The sequence below is a fragment of the Mixophyes fleayi genome, chromosome 2 (genome assembly GCF_038048845.1).
Source record: "Mixophyes fleayi isolate aMixFle1 chromosome 2, aMixFle1.hap1, whole genome shotgun sequence".
Classification (NCBI taxonomy): Eukaryota; Metazoa; Chordata; class Amphibia; order Anura; family Limnodynastidae; genus Mixophyes; species Mixophyes fleayi.
The window spans coordinates 321,901,100-321,921,358 of NC_134403.1; the positions used below are offsets into that span (position 1 = coordinate 321,901,100).

Below are 20,259 nucleotides of genomic sequence, written 5' to 3' on the forward strand. Positions count from 1 at the left end.
CAAGGTCGAGAGACATCATAATACGTCGTATGCGCCGTCATAATAATACATGTCCCAAATAAGAGTTGTACACGGGGCACAGGACACCGGTGCGTAGGCCGTTACCGGGGCAACGGGTGCCGGAAGTGACCTCATCCTCCTACAGAAAGATGGGAGACACTAAGGAGATCTGAGTGAGGTACCGGAGCGGGCGGCCGAGTCTCTGGTGACAGGTGTGTGTCTAGGGGTGGGCGACACACAGGCATCATATGAAAACAGGGTCTGCGAATTCTGATATACACAGGGAGGGAGAGCTCTAATGTACACATAGATAGAGGGAGACTGACACTTCTGTTGTATATAGAGAGACTGACACTTCTGTTGTATATAGAGAGAGACTGACACTTTTGTTGTATATAGAGAGAGAGACTGACACTTCTGTTGTATATAGAGAGAGAGACTGACACTTCTGTTGTATATAGAGAGAGAGAGAGACTGACACTTCTGTTGTATATAGAGAGAGAGACTGACACTTCTGTTGTATATAGAGAGAGAGACTGACACTTCTGTTGTATATAGAGAGAGAGACTGACACTTCTGTTGTATATAGAGAGAGACTGACACTTCTGTTGTATATAGAGAGAGACTGACACTTCTGTTGTATATAGAGAGAGAGACTGACACTTCTGTTGTATATAGAGAGAGAGACTGACACTTCTGTTGTATATAGAGAGAGAGACTGACACTTCTGTTGTATATAGAGAGAGAGACTGACACTTCTGTTGTATATAGAGAGAGAGACTGACACTTCTGTTGTATATATAGAGAGAGAGACTGACACTTCTGTTGTATATATAGAGAGAGAGACTGACGCTACTGTTGTATACAGAGAGAGGCAGACGCTATTGTTGTATACAGAGAGAGGCTGACCCTATTGTTGTATACAGAGAGAGGCTGACCCTATTGTTGTATACAGAGAGAGGCTGACCCTATTGTTGTATACAGAGAGAGGCTGACCCTATTGTTGTATACAGAGAGAGGCTGACCCTATTGTTGTATACAGAGAGAGGCTGACCCTATTGTTGTATACAGAGAGAGGCTGACACTTCTGTTGTATACAGAGAGAGGCTGACACTTCTGTTGTATACAGAGAGAGGCTGACACTTCTGTTGTATACAGAGAGATGCTGACACTTCTGTTGTATACCCAGAGAAAGAGAGAGGCTGACACTTCTGTTGTATACCCAGAGAAAGACAGAGGCTGACACTTCTGTTGTATACCCAGAGAGAGACAGAGGCTGACACTTCTGTTGTATATCCAGAGAGAGACAGAGGCTGACACTTCTGTTGTATACCCAGAGAGAGAGAGAGGCTGGCACTTCTGTTGTATACCCAGAGAGAGAGAGAGGCTGGCACTTCTGTTGTATACCCAGAGAGAGAGAGAGGCTGGCACTTCTGTTGTATACCCAGAGAGAGAGAGAGGCTGGCACTTCTGTTGTATACCCAGAGAGAGAGAGAGAGAGGCTGGCACTTCTGTTGTATACCCAGAGAGAGAGAGAGAGAGGCTGGCACTTCTGTTGTATACCCAGAGAGAGAGAGAGAGAGGCTGGCACTTCTGTTGTATACCCAGAGAGAGAGAGAGAGGCTGGCACTTCTGTTGTATATCCAGAGAGAGAGAGAGAGAGAGGCTGGCACTTCTGTTGTATACCCAGAGAGAGAGAGAGAGAGAGAGGCTGGCACTTCTGTTGTATACCGAGAGAGAGAGAGAGAGAGAGAGGCTGGCACTTCTGTTGTATACCGAGAGAGAGAGAGGCTGGCACTTCTGTTGTATACCCAGAGAGAGAGAGTGAGTGTCTGGCACTTCTGTTGTATACCCAGAGAGAGAGAGAGAGGCTGGCACTTCTGTTGTATACCCAGAGAGAGAGAGAGTGGCTGGCACTTCTGTTGTATACCCAGAGAGAGAGAGAGGCTGACACTTCTTGTTCTGTCAAACCTGTTAGGACATACATGACAAAGTGAATGTGGCATTTAATCGAACAGGTGCTGTAGTTATCGAATCTGGCTTTACATTTAGTACATTTCTCCAGTTCTAGAAGATTGACACTATAGGGTGAATTTCTGGTCATTATAATGAGGAGCAGAGAGGTCTGTGCGACTCTTATTGGTTAATGGTGGGTGTACCAAGCTAAGAACACCCTTCATAATCATTTATTTGTAAAAACTAATTCCGTGTGAGAACTCGCTCATATCAGTCCCTGCCCCATTAGAGCTTACAGTCTAAATTCCCTAACATACACACAGACAGACTAGGGTCAATTTAAGAGCAGCCAATTAACCTACTAGTATGTTTTCGGATTGTGGGAGGAAACCCACGCAAACACAGGGAGAACATACAAACTCCACACAGATAAGGCCATGGTTGGGAATCAAACTCATGACCCCAGTGCAGTGAGGCAGAAGTGCTAACCACTAAACCACTGTGCTGCCCACAAAATATTTCAAATATATGCTATAGGGTAAATTTCAAAGTGGGCAATTAATTTAAAGCTTTGATTAACTGTAACCATACACCATTTTAATAAGTGTCCCTGTTGTATTTAATATTACTAAATGCATCAAGTGTTTAAATGTATATATAAATTTGCCATCATTCAATTCTTTAATAACGTTACTAACTGATACTGATTCGTCTTGAGTAAATAATAGCTTGCTGGAAATTGTCTTTTAGAGGCATTATCCTTTCTTTGCTTTGGTTGTGCAATGTGATCTGAGTCATTCATATAAAATTGTCGGAAACAGGATGACCAGCAAATCCTAACTGATTTCCAGTGCTTAATTTTAGTATGGGGTCCCTCCCACAGGAGTTTGAAGGAAATGTGGCTTCAGTGAAAAGAAATTACTTTGCTGATTCTCGACAGACCTTTGTGTGCTGAGACTGTTGCATATATCATTACATGGAATTAAATTATATATATATATATAATCAGTCACTGACTATAATATGTGTATATATATATATATATTATAGTCAGTGACTGAATCTTCTGTTTTGATTAGGAATTCTGAACCTAATATTCCTTTATTTTCATTTTTTATATTGCCATTTATTATATTTGTAACACACTGAGCCATAAGTTTTAATTTTCTCATTCAGTAGTAGGCTATGTCATTAAATATTAAGGGGGGTATTCAATTGTTAGCGTTAACACTCTCAAACGAGCGCTCAAAAAATCTTAGCGTTAATACGGTAATTACTCGCGGAATTTCAGCTCGCCGCTCAGGGAGCGGCGAGCTGAAATTCCACGAGTAAGCTACCGTATTAACGCTTTTCGCGCGCAATATTACCGTATAACCGGTAATATTTTTGGAGCGCTCGTTTTTTTGCATTAGCGCTATCAATTGAATACCCCCCTTAGGGGCATATTCAATTGTTCCAAAGTTCGAGCGCGAAAAAAATATTACCGTTAATACGGTAATCTCTCGCTGGATTTCAGCTCGCAGCCAATCCAGTGAGTAAATTACCGTATTAACGTTTTTTCCGCGCAGGATTACCGTTTATACTACATCTCTGTGTGCAGCTCCTGTTTCTTTTTTCAAGTCTGTTACTGAATGATCTGTGGAAGTGATCTAGACCTCCAGCAGTGAGTAAATTGCAGTCAAAGTTGTTCACTGCGCCTTGTGTCCGTAGTAAAGACTGCATGTGACAGAGGGAGTGTTATGATGTGAGAAGGGGAATGGAGGTAATCAAGAAGGAACAGAGTTAGATCGTGGAAAGAGCAGGATCTCTGATATGATGCTTACATTGTGCTGATTTGAGGTGCCCCACACCTCCATAGGAAACATACTTTATACATTTAATGTGAAGATGTCGCAACAGTTACAGGTTTAGCAGGCAGTCTATTCCCCAGCCAACGTCAGGTAATAGTAAATGGAAACACACCTTATTGTGTTTTAGACTGAAAACTGAACAATTGGTGATTTAATGTACAGTGTTTAGGTGGACCCGTCACCCATACACTACAGAGGTAACTTTGTAGACTGAACTCATTTTACAGCGAATGTAACATCAGTTCACTAGGAATTGGTGACATCACTGAGGAATGATACACTTATTTTTTTGATGTTTGATGACACACATGATGCACGGTCATTATGGTGACCGATTCATTCCGGTGATATGTCTTCAGCTCTCATTTCTTTTTTTTTTTCTTTATTTCTCTTCTCAATTTTCTCTGCAGCGTTTGAATTAAGATAGCAGGCTCCCAATTCCTGCTAGCTAGGACTTGTCTTCCACTTGCACCCTCCCACCACGGCGGCACACGTGAAGCCCACTGTGTGCAGAGTCATCGTCTATTTGCAACGAGAGATGTCTGGGGACACTTGTCTGACGGCTGTGTGCCCTGTTTCAGGTGCCAAACCTAAGACCTACAGCTTTAAAGGAGGTTGCCTAGGAAACAAGTATGTGCGGCTAAATGTGGGAGGATCGTTGTACTACACCACAGTACAGGTCCTCACAAGGCACGACACCATGCTTAAAGCAATGTTCAGTGGCCGCATGGAGGTGCTCACTGATAAAGAAGGTGAGATTACTTTCTTTACTGGAAAATTATGGGTGTTCAGTGCGTCTATTTTGATCATGACACATATTGTAATGAGAAATTAAGCATCCAAACCAATGTAGTGGCCATCAGGATTTTTTTAATGCTCAAGGGTAGATGTGTGTCCATTGATCTGAAGAGAAACGACTCCCAAAAATTAAACCCAAACCGATCATTGTTTTTGGTGCATTATCTACATGTCTTCTGAGATTTGACCATTCTAAAGTGCTGCATTAACAGCATGTAATGCAAGTAAAATAATAATATAAATGTGTTATATGGCTATGCCTGGTGCAGCCCAAAACTGGTAACAATGATTGGACTTATTATAGACACTGTAAGAGTAATTGTTTTATTAGTAGAAGGCGCTTCCTAGGACATTCCTTTTACATGACTCTGTCTGTTCCCATATGTCTAGGATGTTTCAAAGGGTTCCCTTTGTTAAGAATAAAATGCCAACTAAACTATACTTTTTATAATGCTTTCAGGTAGTATGTGATAAATACAATGTATTTGTTTGTAACAAACTTTTATTTTTACTTTATTTTGAACGTCATCGTTCAATTCATAACAAGCAAATGGCTCTAATCCTGTCATAACCCTTGGCACTACTTAGCTCCTGATTGGTAGAGCATCATGGGAAATGTAGTTACAAATAATTCAACATTTACTGAAGCTTTTAAAATGCTAGCCTCAATCATTTCATACAGTCTGTATTCAATCCTATAGATGTGTGGAAACCATCAAGTGAAGTTAAACATAATTGGTAATTTATATTGAAGAAAAGCAAAGATTACTTTAAAACAATTGTAATAAGTTATGGAAATGGTGGACAAGGTTAAAGGATATTTCCATTAAGGAGTACATTTTAGTTAACGATCCTTCTGCCTCCAACCATCAGATTTGTCTAGGTCTCACACCAGGGATGTGCAGTTTGACTAGCACTCACACCACTGCTGCTGCACTGAGATTTTTCTCTGTGTTGACAACAGGGGGAGAGGAGGTGAAATCAGTGTTGTGTTAGTTTTTCATCTCTGTGCAATCATATCCTGTGTTAGAAACCAACACAGCACTGTTTGCTTTTCATATTCCCCGTGTTGTCGGCTCAGAGAAGAGCCGGTGCAGTGCTAATGACCGAAATTTTAGTAAAGATCTATAGCTGTTCAGAGCCATTCTAACTAGTGCTTGACATAACTATCTGCTTTCCTTTTCATCAGAGGTTCCTGCTATAATGTAGGCTAAAGTCAGTTAATTGGATTACAATGTGAACAAGAGATTTCATTATTAAGTATATCTTCTTCTTTCTTTTGTTTCTAAAGCAAAATGGAAAGTTTATTTTAACAAAGGACACACAAACTATAAAGGGCAGTGTGCTAAACTGTGTCATTATAGAGTAGAGAGCCAGCGTTGCTTGTTTCATAAGTGCAATGCATGACCTTCAGTTTCTACCATGGGACGTACTGTTTGTAGTGTGTGTCACTCCTGAGATTGAAGACTTGATGGTAAGTATGGTAATGGGCTTCCCAGTTGTTTGGCAGCTGGGTAAAGCAGGTAGGCAATCTCAGGGGATCGCAGAACCTTCAGAGTGCTTGTCGAACCTGCAACATCCTCACTTGAATAGGGTAATCAGTTCAAACATAAACAATAAATGCATAAATAATGAATGATGGTATAACAGAAATAAACTATAAAACTTTACATTACTGGGAAAAAAAAAGACAGCTAATCTGCCATTCACAATGTAACCAATGATCTGGGCTCTAGTTTAGATCAAGAAGCTGTGGTTGTCTAGCTTTAATGTTAAAATATATGTTTTGGGAAAGTCACAGGACAGTTATGTATAAACTTCCCTTTACAGGTTGGATTCTTATTGACCGATGTGGAAAGCACTTTGGGAGCATCTTAAACTACCTTCGAGATGAAACCATTGCACTTCCAAAGAACAGACACGAGATCAAGGAATTAATGGCAGAAGCTAAATATTACCTCATCCAGGGCTTGGTAGACAAATGCCAGACAGCACTGCAGGTGAGTCATACATCCTGCCTGTGACCAGTAACATTAGTGTTTCTCAGGTGATGCCTGAAAAGAGAAACATTGACACTAAAGAAAAGCTGTCTCCTCCAACTGACCTAAATCTGTGTGAAGTAAGTCATGTGATGTTTAATTGAACTAAGAAAGGTAATTGATCTATGGAATAGCTTTGTAGGGTTTTTGGTAAGGGAATAATGTAGAAAAGGAATTTAAAAATTAATAAAAAGTTGGGTCATGGCTTGGACCCAGAGAGAAGCCACACTATATCCAATTCAAATGCTGATATTAAGTAAGAATGGGAGATGATAAGAATCTCTTCATAATGGAAATCTAGACCGTACCCATTTATTTACAACTAAAGATGCTGTCCTGCCACCCCAGACCCTCTTGTTTCCCCTTCCTCACCTTGCACATCCATATTGCTTCCCCCAGAGCAGCTACTGGAGTCTGGGGAAGCGCAGAAGCCTGATGATGTTGTACTATGTATATCTAACCCTTCTGCTGCTAAAACATTAGAGCTCCGTCCCATTTAAAAAATTAGTGTCCTCCCCATTTTATTCGTTTTATACCCTCCCAGTCCACACACCTACAGCAACGGCAGCATCTGATGGCAGAGTTTATCTGGCTTGGGGGAGGGAGGGGTTGGCTCTAAAACTAGGAGGGGGTTTAGTAAGGCTGACCTATAATCAGGTCTCATTACTATTCTTATGAATTGGACATACTCTGTGCATAATGAAGCATGGAGTGTTGTGATGGGAGACTTTTATATACTTCCCTCAATAACCAGATCCAGGTCCAGTGGTCTTCAATATTTTCATCCTACAATAGGTCCTACCTTTCAGCTATGGCATAGACAGACCTCTCTTAGATCCGTCAGCTTGTCCAGCATCAATCGCCTCGCCAACAGGATTCACAAGCCTTTTAAATCCTATGTTCCTTACCAGCTGTATCCTGATTGACAGGTGTTAAATCCATATAATCCTCCCCCTGGGTATGACACCACCCACCTCCCCTAAAAGTTGATTAGAACAGGTGCTTAGTTTTGCATGTGTTTTAGGCCTTATAACAGCTAAACCCCGGATCCTTCACTTGTAAGTAACTCGCTTTGCTACACTCCCCTCCCCCTAGTGGTGCCAAGTGAGGTGACACAGACTCTAAGGGGAGCACACACTTTCTTGACAGGGCATCCACGTTTCTTTGTAATAAACTTGGTCTCTTTGGCCTGGGAAGAAATCCACCTCTATAGGAACCTTTAGTTAAATCATTGTTGGTACTTTGGCTTCCTCTTGCAAGGGTTTAAGGAAATTGACATAGTATATCTGCTCTCCTCCTATCAGGATGATTGAGCACGGCCAACAAACTCTATTACCTTACTGCATCCTTGCCAATGAACCAAGAGCTTGCTCTTTTGCATAGATACCAGGGGGCCCTGTAAAGTAAGTTTATGACAGGTCCTCTGACAGTCCAGGCATGAACAGCATAACCTCTAAACTGCCTCATATATTTATGGCTAGAAAGACTGACAAAACCTGCTCTCATGTTTTGTCTTGCCCACAATGGCCCCGAATATATTTGAATATGCCATTTTTATTTTTTTTATAATTTTTTATTTTCAGTGGTCAATCAAGAAAATACAGACAGCAAAACGATAACACTGTGTAGCATGCACAGTAAAATCACAAGTTATTGTGGTGTATCGCATATTAGGAAACCTTTAGACAAAAATGACCGGTTTTTACATTTTTAAAGAGTAATATAAAATGGGTGTAGGAACAAAATGGATTGTGGGGGAGGGGTGAGGGGGGTAGGACCACAAAGATAAGCACTGTAAGTATTTAGAGGATAACTAGGGTGTGTTGAGCCTATAGCAGAGGGGGAGATATGTGTCGGGAAGAGTTAGGGTCATCGCACATGGGTCAGGACGGAGGACGTGGAGCGTTGAGGGGGGAAGGTGTGTTCCACGGCTAGCCATGGAGCCCAGACTTGACTGAAGACGTGGCCTCTATCGTGGAGGTAGTACGTAATCTCCTCCATAGCGGCCACGTGCCAAATCTGCTTCTTGAGAGCCAAAAGGGATGGAGGTGAGGTCTTTTTCCAATTAAGGGCTATGAGTGATTTGGCTGCTGTCAGGATGTGGGCAGTTGTTTTCTTGGAGAATTTGTCCAGGTCTTGGGGAGTGTAACATAAAAGAAATATCCAGGGATCTTTCGGGATAGGAGCTTCAAAAAGGGTATTTAGGAAACTATGGACTGAGTCCCAGAAGGTGGTGATAATCGGGCAAGACCACCAAATATGAAACATCGTACCCCTTTGGAATATGCCATTTTTAACACAATAGGGAAATGTACTTCTGGGGACCAATAGCTGCTCTATTTTCATCCCCTGGTAGTTACAACCCCTGCACAGCACACAATTTTTAACCACAAATTAAGCTGCACCCCCAGTAGACCAAGAAGACTTTTCTATCCCATTAGCCTCAACTAAAGCTTAAGCACATTAGATAGAGTAGCATCATTTAGCTGGTCACAGGCAAAGTCCTGTAAGGGAAACAGTCCTGGCATCAAGTTTCAGTTCTCGTCTTTTTCCTCTGGTAGTGATGATTTATCTGTGGTGTCTGATGGCACTATTTGCTCTCTGCCAGGTGCCATTTCTCACATTTTCTTTTGATGGGTTTTCTGTAGTATAGTTGGTATATGTCCCAGCCCAGCTTCCCTATATGCCTGTTCATCTAATACAATTCCCTCTTCCGTAGAGGTTGCTAATGTGCCATGTGACTGGTCCATGAATCTGAAATTTTTTATAAATCATTAATATCAGCCTGAAGAAACAAACCAAAGGAAAATGGTAATTACCAAGATTCGTCTTATTGCCTGACGCAATGTTAAAAAAAAAACACATTTGTAGTGGAATTGCTCCTTTTAAATAAAACCTGTAAAAAGAAAATTCTTGTTATGTATAGGAGATATCAGCATTGTTGTTTACTGCTGTAAAATTCAATGATGGGCAGTGATGACTGCACGCTATGGATATGTACATGTAGTTGTCTTCTTTATTATTTATGGTAAATAACAACATAACAAGACGTCTAACATACTACAGAAGGGATTCTAATACATGTTCAAACTCCTGAGAATAATATCTGTATAAACCATCAGTTCTGATGTCACCACTTCAGTTCATTTGTAAAATCTGTGCATTATAAAGATTAAAATACCCCATACTGCAAATTATAATCGATATCAGATGTTATCTCTGATTTTTAAAAGCACAGAATGCCTCATATGACTTGTAATATCTTTACAATTTAAATTAGGGAATACACTATTCCATATAATGCTACTTATTTTAACTTATCTTGTCCTGTTAACACCGGGCTTTATTTAATGATTTAAAAAAAAACCCCATAAAGATTATTTCACCCAACAGTAGGAGATTTGTAAGTAATTGAAGGTTCACTTTCCTCAGCGATGAAGCCTTTAGAAATCTCTCCCACCGTCGTCTTGTGTAGAACCCCCAGCTGTTTCCAGCAGGCTCTCTTACTCTTGTTCAAACCTATTTCTGTCTCTTTCGTTTTCTAGGACATCATAAGACAGCAGGTCAAGCACGACTGCAAACAATACAGCAGAGTCTGTCTTCTCATTTTCTCCTTTTTTTTTTTTTCCTTCTCTCAGGATAAGAATGAGTCATACGAAGCAGTATGTAATATCCCTATCATCACGTCTCCAAAAGAAGAAGAGAAGCTGATTGAATCATCCGCTAAGGTACGTGCTTCACTTGTGCATTCGGGTCAGCGATTAGATTCCGTGTCTGCTGGCTGCAGGCATAGTAATGCAGCAAGTGGTATTCTCAGTCTGGTTTTTTATTTATTATTGTGATGCTTACTAGCCCATTAGACTGAATTTAATACAGGAAAAATATTGTCACTGGAGTCATACAAATGAGGTATTTATTGTGTTAGTTTATTCAGCTTCCATATTAAAGTGCACTTTCCACTTTTTGCCAATGGAGGCAACCATTGTGTGGATAAAACAATATTCACAATAATGTAGCGTTCACTGAGCACTGCTATTGGGTCATGGCATGTCTTAGTGGTGTCACTGCTTCCTAGCAAATTGATTGGCTGCATTCTCATCATTATTGCCTTAGGCCACAGAATAGCTGCCTTTAATGCGAGTAGGCGATTACTTTTTTGGGCTACATGATCTGGAATATCGAGGAAATTAATAGGTTATTGGCAGTGACAATAGATCACGTGTGGCTAGCTAAGATTTACTTTCTGTTCCTATTTTCCCGTTCTGTAATCTGCTTTCACTTGAAGCCACAGTTTATTTAATTCAGTTTATTTCCCTATCTGTAATATACAATGTAAACGTAGTTGAGGAATAAAATATCCTACAATTGTTTTATTAATGGAGATGACTTTGCTTGAACCCAGTCCTTTAATTGTAAATCAGGCACATACATACGGATGCCTCCTGCTGAGATTTTCAATGAAAGCAGGATTAGAATATTTGATAAATGTCCACTTAGAAAATCACATTTCGGAGAAACAAGTAACTAGCCTGTCTAATTTTATCAGAAAAGTCTAAGCTCATTTCAGTTACACTGCAAATCTTTTCTCAGATGTTTTAAAATGTGATTTTTATGATAAAAGATTTAAAAATCTGAGGCAGATCCATTAAATACAGGGCATCAATGCATGCTGTGTTTTTGTAAGGCGCACACACACTTGGCACCTGTCTTATGTAGGCACATAGATTACGCTTCATAAGTAACATTTTCAAACATTGCGCAAAAACCAAACTACCGATACAGCTTAAAGGGCATAACTATAGTGCATCTCCACTCCCTTATTGTACGCCACCTGGACGGGAATACCCCAGAACCGCCTTGAAGCACCAGGGGCTGAAACATCAGATACGAGCGGCTGAAAACACTGGCACAAGTTGATTGTGACGCATAATTACACTGTATGAATGCACTTGCACCTTCAGTGTGTAAGCTGTGTCTCTCTATTAATTCGCAATGTATGGATACATTTATTTTCTCAGTGGAGGGTTGCCATCTATCACCAGGATAACATGTATTATATTTCTGTTTCCCTTCAGCCTGTGGTCAAACTCCTGTATAACAGAAGCAACAACAAATACTCCTACACCAGGTGCGCTATTCTTCCCATTTATGTTTGCTTTAACTGCAGCTATTTCAGTAAGCGAATTGGTCTAATAAAGTAGTTAAAAGTATTTAACTGTTTGTATGCTGCGCAGTGCACATTATATCTGTCAAGTACAGTTTTCCTGTCCAGTCTAGTCCTCTCTTTTAAGAAGACAGTCTTATTGTTATATGTCCACAGTGGAGATGACACTAGGAGCTAGATTTACTAAACTGCGGGTTTGAAAAAGTGGAGATGTTGCCTATAGCAAAGAAACAGATTCTAGCTATCCTTTTGTAGAATGTACTAAATAAATGACAGAGAGAATCTGATTGGTTGCTATAGGCAACATCTCCACTTTTTCAAACCCGCCGTTTAGTAAATCTAGCCCTAGGGCATTTCCTGGATGTTGGGCATCTAGTTTATCATCAACTGAGAGATCATCTTTCAGAATGTCATCAGTAATTAAAATGATCTATAGATCTGTTTTGAATGTAATGAAAATATTTTGGGAATAAAAAAAAAATAGTACTAAGTTTGCTAGGTACTAAAATGTTTGCCGTTGTCAAAAATACGGCAGTATAGAGTTAATTTCACCCCATTCCTCTCTGAACAGAACAAAAACAAATAGATAGAAAAGAAATTAACCTCTATATGACAGGGATCTCGGTTACGAGTATTAACTAATGTTGTCTAGAATGAATTGACACAGATAAGGTGATACCTGTCTTTCAGAATGTGAATTTTTGAAATTGTAATCTAAAGTTCTGGGGGGTAAAGTTCATTGTATAGGTGCATACATAAAGTAGTATTTCCTTGATTTTGGGAGATTTCATTTAAAAGAAATTTCAAAATGTATGATTTTCTTTTTATAATGTTGCTAACGCTCATTTTAACTAGTGCAGAAGGTAAGATAAATGGGTATAATCCCCCTAATGCAAGGATTTTTTATTTTTTTTCAATTAATATGAAAATTTTAGCACCTCTGACGACAACCTCCTGAAAAATATTGAGCTGTTCGACAAACTTTCTCTCCGTTTCAATGGGCGAGTATTATTTATGAAGGATGTGATTGGAGATGAGATCTGTTGCTGGTCCTTCTATGGTCAGGGACGGAAACTAGCAGAAGTCTGCTGCACCTCCATTGTTTATGCCACTGAAAAGAAGCAAACAAAGGTACACCCAATCTAATTGTTACAATTATCATTTGTGTGACAAATGCAGAGTGTTTTGACCTTTTAATTGTTGTTTTCAGAAGGCACAAATTGTTGTACCATCTGCATTTAAGGCTCAGTATGGTTGCTTAGCCACTCCATACCAATGGTAAGGCCTAGTTAGACACATGCTGGCATAGTAGGTGGCTCTATGCACACACATCTGTGAGTTTGTTTGGTTAATTTCAACCAAGTTAGGCTACGATCGTAGCTTGTATGACCATTTGGGCAGCCATCCTATCCTATAGAGATATAGAAAATAAAGTAAAATGACACTCACATAACAAAGATAAATGCTGGTCAGAGCATGGTAGGCCTATATGTATACAACAACATAAACAACAAATAAACATACTGCGTTGCATTCCTTGGATATAAAGAGTAGATCGTCCAGGCCAGAGGATCCCGAGACAGCTCATGGCTTGGTTTGCGAATATTACTGGGAATCACAGAACAGTAGGCGGGGCGGAGGTGGATAGAGAGTCACGGCTTTCCCATAGGTACCAGGGGGCCCAAACAAGGTCAAATTTATGGTGTTTGTCATAGAGGTAGTACGTAATAGATTCCAAGCCTGCAATATGCCATACATAGTTTTTAAGGGCTGCTACAGTATGGGGATCTGGGTTTTTTACATATATATATTTTAAGGCTCGTATTCCTATATTGTTCTCCCCCCAACACAGCATCATCTCTAGCAGTGCTTCAGTGGGGGTCTCCACCATTACCTGATAGGAGCACTTGGATCATAGAGACCATTGACATCCGGGAGACAAGAGAATTATCAGTGTTGCAGAGAGATCTGGCGAGAGGTTTCATACCTGCCATGACTTGAATGAGGGATTGAATATAGTACATTATTAGACTCCAATCACTTCACACGTCTCTTTCTAACAGACTGAATTTCTTGGTCAGATTTAGGCCGTAGGTGCTGACAGACCTGGTTTTACACACCTGTGTTCATTGGCTGCATGTACAGTAGTGGGGGGTGCCCCTCTGAAGTGATACATGGTGTTGGGGTGCTTACTAAAGAGAGGGGTTGCCCGAAGTTGAAAACTTCTTATAAATTGTCTTCAAAAATGTCATTGATGGCCCTGAAGTCTCCCCCATCTACAGCCCTGTCCAAGTAGGACGCGAGTTTCAGAAGTTTTATTCTGCTTTGTATAATTTAGATAACTCGAACCTTGGAAGTACCCCCCTCCCCCCCCAGCTGAAACCATAAAGGCGCTTCTGAAATAAGTGAACCTCCCCACTTTCTGCTGCCATTTGGTCCAACAACTAAATGAGGAAATTTTGTCAGAGGAAATACTGGCTATAATTAAAGCACAAAAGACTTCTAAGGCCCCAGGCCCAGACGGCTTCACCGCAGGCTACTATAGGAGATTTTCCCAGACCCTGGTCCCCCATCTCCGCATCCTGTTCAATGCTGTCTTGCAAGGAGCCCCTTTCCCCCAAATTGATGTTTCAAGCACACATAGTAGTTATATATAAGGAGGGGAAGGACCCTAGTGTCTGTGCAAGCTACTGTCCTTTCTCCCTCCTTAATGTTGATGTTAAGATTTATGCAAAAATACTAGCCACCCGGTTGAATGGAGTCCTTCCGGGTCTGATCCATTATGATCAGCTGGAATTTATAATACCCGTTATGCAATAGACTTCGTTCAGATAATTAACCAGAGTCGTCTCCCAGCTATGTTGCTCTCTTTGGACGCTGAGAAGGCATTCGATCGGATTTCGTGGGACTTTATGTTTCACGCTCTGAAAACTTGTGGCTTCTTGGCTGAATTCCTGACGGGGTATCTGGTCTTTATAACTTTCCCACCGCTAGGGTATTGGTTAATTGCTCGCTATCCGACCCCCACTCCCTTTCCAATGGGAGGAGACAGGGATGCCCCCTATCACCCCTAATTTTTGCCTTGGTTATAGAGCCCTTGGCAGCAATGAGTAGGCAGACGGCTCTGTTAACGGGTGTGGATCTGGGACTCTGGGAAATCAAGGTCTCCCTCTTTGCAGAAGACATATTTCTTTCTCTTACGAATCCTCTACCTGCTCTATACAGACTCATAAATGAGTATGGTCTTCTCTCAAGCTATAAAATTAATTTTACTAAATCTGAGGCCATGCTCCTCCTCCCCTCCGTACCAGCCTACAGGCTAATTTTGCCTTGTGCTGGCAGGTAAACAAGATCAAGTATCTTGATGTCTGTATCGCCTCTTCTTATGACCGACTATATCGAGAAAATTTTTCTTCCCTTCTAATTAAAATCAAAAAGAACCTAGAAATATGGAGGAGCTATATCATATCGTGGCTGGGGAGGATCATTGCTGTTAAGATGAACCTGATCCCTAAACTTCTCTACCTTTTCCAGACTCTCCCGGTGAAGGTGTCGGATCTTGTGTTTCGGAACTTGCATTCCTCTTTCATCAAATTTGTTTGACGGGGTAAGCCCCCTAGAATCTCAGTAGCAGTACTCAAGCAGCCCAGGGCTCGGGGAGGAAGAGGCTTTCCAGATATTAAACTCTTACCTGGCGGCCCATTTGACCCAGGTTGCGGTTACTACTGTCAATAGTGGACCGTAGCATGGGTGGATTTGGAAACCCACTTTACAGAAGTCCCCTCCTTGGCATCCCTTTGGGACCTTTCCAAACTAGACAGACCACCAGGGACCTCCACACTCCAATCTCTCAAATTTTGTTTGTCCCTATGGGACTCGTGCCAGCTCAAGCACAAACTGTCCTCCCTTATTTCCCCTCTAACTCCCCTCTGGAGCAACCCACACTTCCCTCCGGTAACCAGTCGCAGCAATTTAAACACTGGATGCATGCTTAGATACGTGTGGTTTCGGACCTGGTGGTCAACGGAACTTGGGCTTCTATGTCAGATCTTCATCACAAGTTTGAACCTTTTCACCCGCTCTTCTTTATTTCCAGGTCAGACACTTCGCTGTGCCCGCCTCTGACACTCTTTGGCCCCTCACTCTTTGAGCACATGTTTGCATTCCCCACTTGCCAAAGGGATGATATAGAGGATTTGTAATTGGCTCATAGAGATCACCTTTGATGTTCCAGCGTGGCATGAGCGGGAATGGGAGAGACATCTGTGACCCCCCTGAATGAGTCTTGTTGGGAAAAGGTCAGAGAGGGGATTGCCAAGAGCTCAACATCCACACTTATTAAAGAAATTGCATACAAACTGTACTATAGGTGGTACTATACCCCAGATATGTTGTCTAGAATGTTTCCCACTGCCACTCCGAGCTGTTGGAGGGAATGTGGCCAGAGAGGCACGATGCTACATATATGGTGGACCTGCCCCCGTATGATCCCTTTTTGGAACATGGTGCTTGCACTTATTAATTCCGTATCTGAACAACAGGTCACTAAGGATCCCTGGTCGTTCCGTCTCTCTCTCGCCTTCTCCCTGATGAGAGCATCCCTTCCAACAAGCTGATCTCTCACATACTGGCTGCTGCCAAATCCCTAATAGCTAAACATTGGAAAGACCCTAATGCTCCCTCCATACAGGCTCTACAGAATTACATCTGGCATATCGCAAGCATGGAGAGTATTACATGCTACCTTCACGATAAATCATACAACTTTGACAAGGTTTGGGCCCTGTGGTATCTACATGAAAGCCGTAGCTGTTTACACTCTTTGGCTCTCCCATCCTCTAATTGCACACAGCTTTTGGACGGCCTCTGGATCCTCCAGGCTGGCTGTCGTGTACCATGGGTAAGAGCCCCATATGTGTTGACGCTTGTTTTCTAATTACTTAGGTCGTATATATCTGGACACGTTGCATATAATTTCTTTATTAATAGTTACGGCGATATACGTGCCTTTCCTTCTCCCCAATTATGTTTCCCCCTCCCCCTTTCCCCTCTATCTCTCCCTCCATCCCTGATCTCTACCTTCTCCCTCCCCTCTAGTATAAAAGTTAAAATAAGAGGATACATCTTGTTGACTTACATTCTTCTGTTTTATTTGCTGTTTGTATTTTTACATACTGTTTCCTCTTGTAATAAATAAATATAAATAATGGTATTGACATTAGTCTATTTATCTTCCCCTTTGCATGTAGGCATGGCTTTATGAATGTACATTTGTATTTCTGCCATCAATCTTTCCAGCATTGTATTCCTTAAAGTAAAATGAATTTCTCATCCCTGATTAGGTTGAGTTTCCTGAAGCACGCATTTATGAGGAGACCCTAAATGTTTTACTGTATGAGACCCCTCGAGTCCCTGACAACTCTTTGCTGGAAGCCACAAGCCGCACACGCAGTCAAGCATCTCACAGTGAAGAAGATGAGGGCTTAGAGCACCGAGACCGCGTTCGCCGTATTCACGTGAAAAGATACAGCACGTACGATGACCGTCAGCTCGGACATCAGTCTGCTTACAGGGACTGACTCTCTGTAATCAGCGGAAATGTTTCATAAGAAACTGTAAAGTTCTCTGTGACTAGAGCCTTTTACAGCCAAAAACCAATTTGTATGAGGATCTTGTTATGCGTTCCTTGCATTCAAGCTATTATGCATGACGGTATCGGTCATCTACTCTATAGCTTCAAATGGATGATTTAAACTTGTGTTTGGATAGCAAAGCTGATTCCCTTTTTAGCACAACAATTAAGCTAGCAGACAAGCGTGTCTTTATGGATTGGCTTGATTCTGAGCTAAAGTCTGTCCACTGTCCAGTATGTCATTTTGATGGTTGGAGTGACCGCATACACTTATCATCTCACTAATGGACAATTCTCTATAATGTTAGAGTCCTGAAGAGGGTACACACTCATCGCTTACTGTGAGGGTGGATCTTTATTCTACTAGCAAAAAAAATTATTTAAACACTGCAGGTGATCAGTTTTTACTTATTTAACTGATTATCACTAATATATCTTTGTATTCGACAACCCAGCGACAATCACCTTTTATAAGGTTATTTTTAGGATATAGTGACACCACCACACCAGCTGTGCCTTATTGCATTACAAAAGCACATGTACCGGGCTGGGAATGAGTATCACTGCTCATCCTGAAACCAAAAATACTTTATTGTACATTAGAGCACCCATCGCACATTAGAGGCAGTCCTTTTGTTGGCTCTGACATTTGTAATTCAGGCTGTAGAATTTTAATGAGAATTCTTCTGCAAGTCACCAACATAGTGGGTAATATACAAATCAGAGAGGAGAAGACCACTTCTATTACATGGCTTACGCCTAGACATTTTGCATTCATAGGAGTGCCAACATAGAGCCTGTTCTTAAGCCACTTATATGACAACATTTGTGTTTTTACGTTTTAGATCAAAAGTGTCCTTTGTAAGTAATATTGTTTTATGCTTCTTTTGATATGAGGACATAATGCTGTGTTTTCATTTGCAGTTTTAATAGATTATTATAAGTTCAATTGGTGGCCAGATTGGCTTACACTGAGGTGGATCAGTCTTGTAGTGAAGATCTTGTGTAGAATGGTTGAACAGTTGCATGTGTAGATGAAAATAAAACTGGTTACTGTATAAATTGCTGATAAGTCTTACAAATGCTATGGTAGCTCTTCTAGTTAAGTTGCAGCTTGTATTACATAAATAATACTCTGTTCATTTAAGGGTTCAGATAGCTGATTACTGTACCATGAGATCATCTATCATTATCAATGATTTTTTATATTTGGAAGTATATTCAAAACTCCCAACCAGTATTTTGGACATTTTACGAGTATATCATTGCTCGATAGCTTAGTGGCCATAAAACAGGGTAGAACTAATGACTTGCAGGTTACCTGCAGCCATTATTAACATAGATGCATTAAATCCATGGTTTGGTTTGCGATTTAAGATTTGCCTTTGTTTGGACAAAATATTCTGCTTTTCATTGAGATTTTAATGTATAGATACAGTTATTCCCTCAACAAGCTAAGTATACAGGTTAGGTTCCTGCTCATTTTGAATATGCAGATTAGTATTTAGTTCAGTATAGTGTACTTATCCAAATTATAATGAATGGATTTGGAGTATTCCAAATAATTACATGAGATTCCTAAAATCAAGCCTATTCGCATGTGTTCCTTGTTTCAGATTATCGGTTGCTCTTGTCTAATTATTGTGTTTTAGTTTACTTAAGATTATAATACTTCTCTACTTTTCTAGTATCATTCATTTCATAAATCAGAACTGATACACACAAAATGATACCGAACTGGACAGATAACTTAATAATTAGTCTTAACCTTATTTACTAGAATTTTCAATATGTATCTTAGTTTTTAGAGTGTTATGGGACCATCTGACCACATCAAAGCTGGCAGCCCTAATTGACAGCAATCAACTGGGATACACATAAGAAGTGGAGTGTCCCACACCGATGACGGCAGCATGTGGTTGGCTGCTCACAGATAGATATATATATATATATATATATATATATATATATATATATATATATATGAGCATTTTGTACAGCTGGAATGTGTAGATTTTATTTTATCACAGTCTCTTCTATATGCAGTCTTCATATTGACTAACCCTTTCCTTTTTAAAGAGACTATGTTTTATATAGAAATAGCCCAAAATGAATCTCCACTATATTATGCAGAATCAAATATAATTGCACTCTTACCCTTCTCTGCTGATTTCTTTTTGGAACCTCAATATGGATGTGGCTTTCGCAAGCAGAACTGTGGTTGTTTTCTTTTAATTGTGCTAAGTAGTAAAGCCTCTCCCCTTGCCCCCCAACCCCCCATTAACCCCCTCCCCCCCTTACAGCGCTGAGGAATCAATATTTAAGTGTGTTATTTCATGGCTGTGATGTGAGAAAATTGTTAGGGATCTATGGCTATGTGGATTCTTTTATTAATAGGTGATTTTGTGTTGCAAGCTCTGATTAATCTGCCTCTATACATTCAGAATATCTTCAATTGCCAACCCTATTTTATTTTCTTTTATCTTAGGTGTAGTTGCCCTTTAATTACTGCATAGTTAGTAATGCAATGCATTGTACTGCACAGGTTTTGTTGTTGGAGGATAGATAATTACTTTTTCCTCTTCAGCTTGCTTTCTTTTCTTTTTTATATTAACTGATCAATTACATGTATCTGCTTTGGCTGGGTTTTGACATGGTGGAGGAATTAGCTGCATCAAACAACGAGCCTGGGAATATTATATTCCCTAGGTATCTGCTCCGAACTTGCAGTTCGTGTACCTTGATTTTACAGGAAATGTTTATATATTCATTAGTCTTAGACCTTAACTGCAAAACTCTACATGAAAACTGTAAACTCTA

General features: G+C 40.5%; 1 protein-coding gene across 2 annotated transcripts; it reads left to right on the forward strand.

Moving 5' to 3' along the window:
• Window positions 1–37: 37 nt before the first annotated feature.
• TNFAIP1 (TNF alpha induced protein 1) lies at window positions 38–19,413 on the forward strand. Of its 2 annotated transcripts, none has more exons than XM_075196756.1 (7): window positions 38–212; window positions 4,217–4,558; window positions 6,435–6,604; window positions 10,282–10,371; window positions 11,719–11,771; window positions 12,743–12,938; window positions 17,150–19,413. In XM_075196756.1, exons 2-7 carry the CDS (start codon window positions 4,345–4,347, stop codon window positions 17,384–17,386), a joined length of 960 nt encoding a protein of 319 aa, XP_075052857.1. In that variant the 5' UTR covers window positions 38–212; window positions 4,217–4,344; the 3' UTR covers window positions 17,387–19,413. The 2 variants fall into 2 exon arrangements, with proteins under 2 accessions (XP_075052857.1, XP_075052858.1); XM_075196757.1 differs by having other exon boundaries at window positions 40–212; window positions 4,388–4,558.
• The last annotated feature ends 846 nt before the right edge of the window (window positions 19,414–20,259 follow it).

What these genes read in the sequence shown, in the direction of transcription:
- TNFAIP1 (XM_075196756.1), top strand. Translation starts at nt 4,345, where the DNA reads ATGTCTGGGGACACTTGTCTGACGGCTGTGTGCCCTGTTTCAGGTGCC. An exon ending in GGTGCTCACTGATAAAGAAG is followed by an intron (nt 4,559 to 6,434) that starts GTGAGATTACTT and finishes TTCCCTTTACAG; the next exon opens with GTTGGATTCTTATTGACCGA. An exon ending in TGATTGAATCATCCGCTAAG is followed by an intron (nt 10,372 to 11,718) that starts GTACGTGCTTCA and finishes GTTTCCCTTCAG; the next exon opens with CCTGTGGTCAAACTCCTGTA.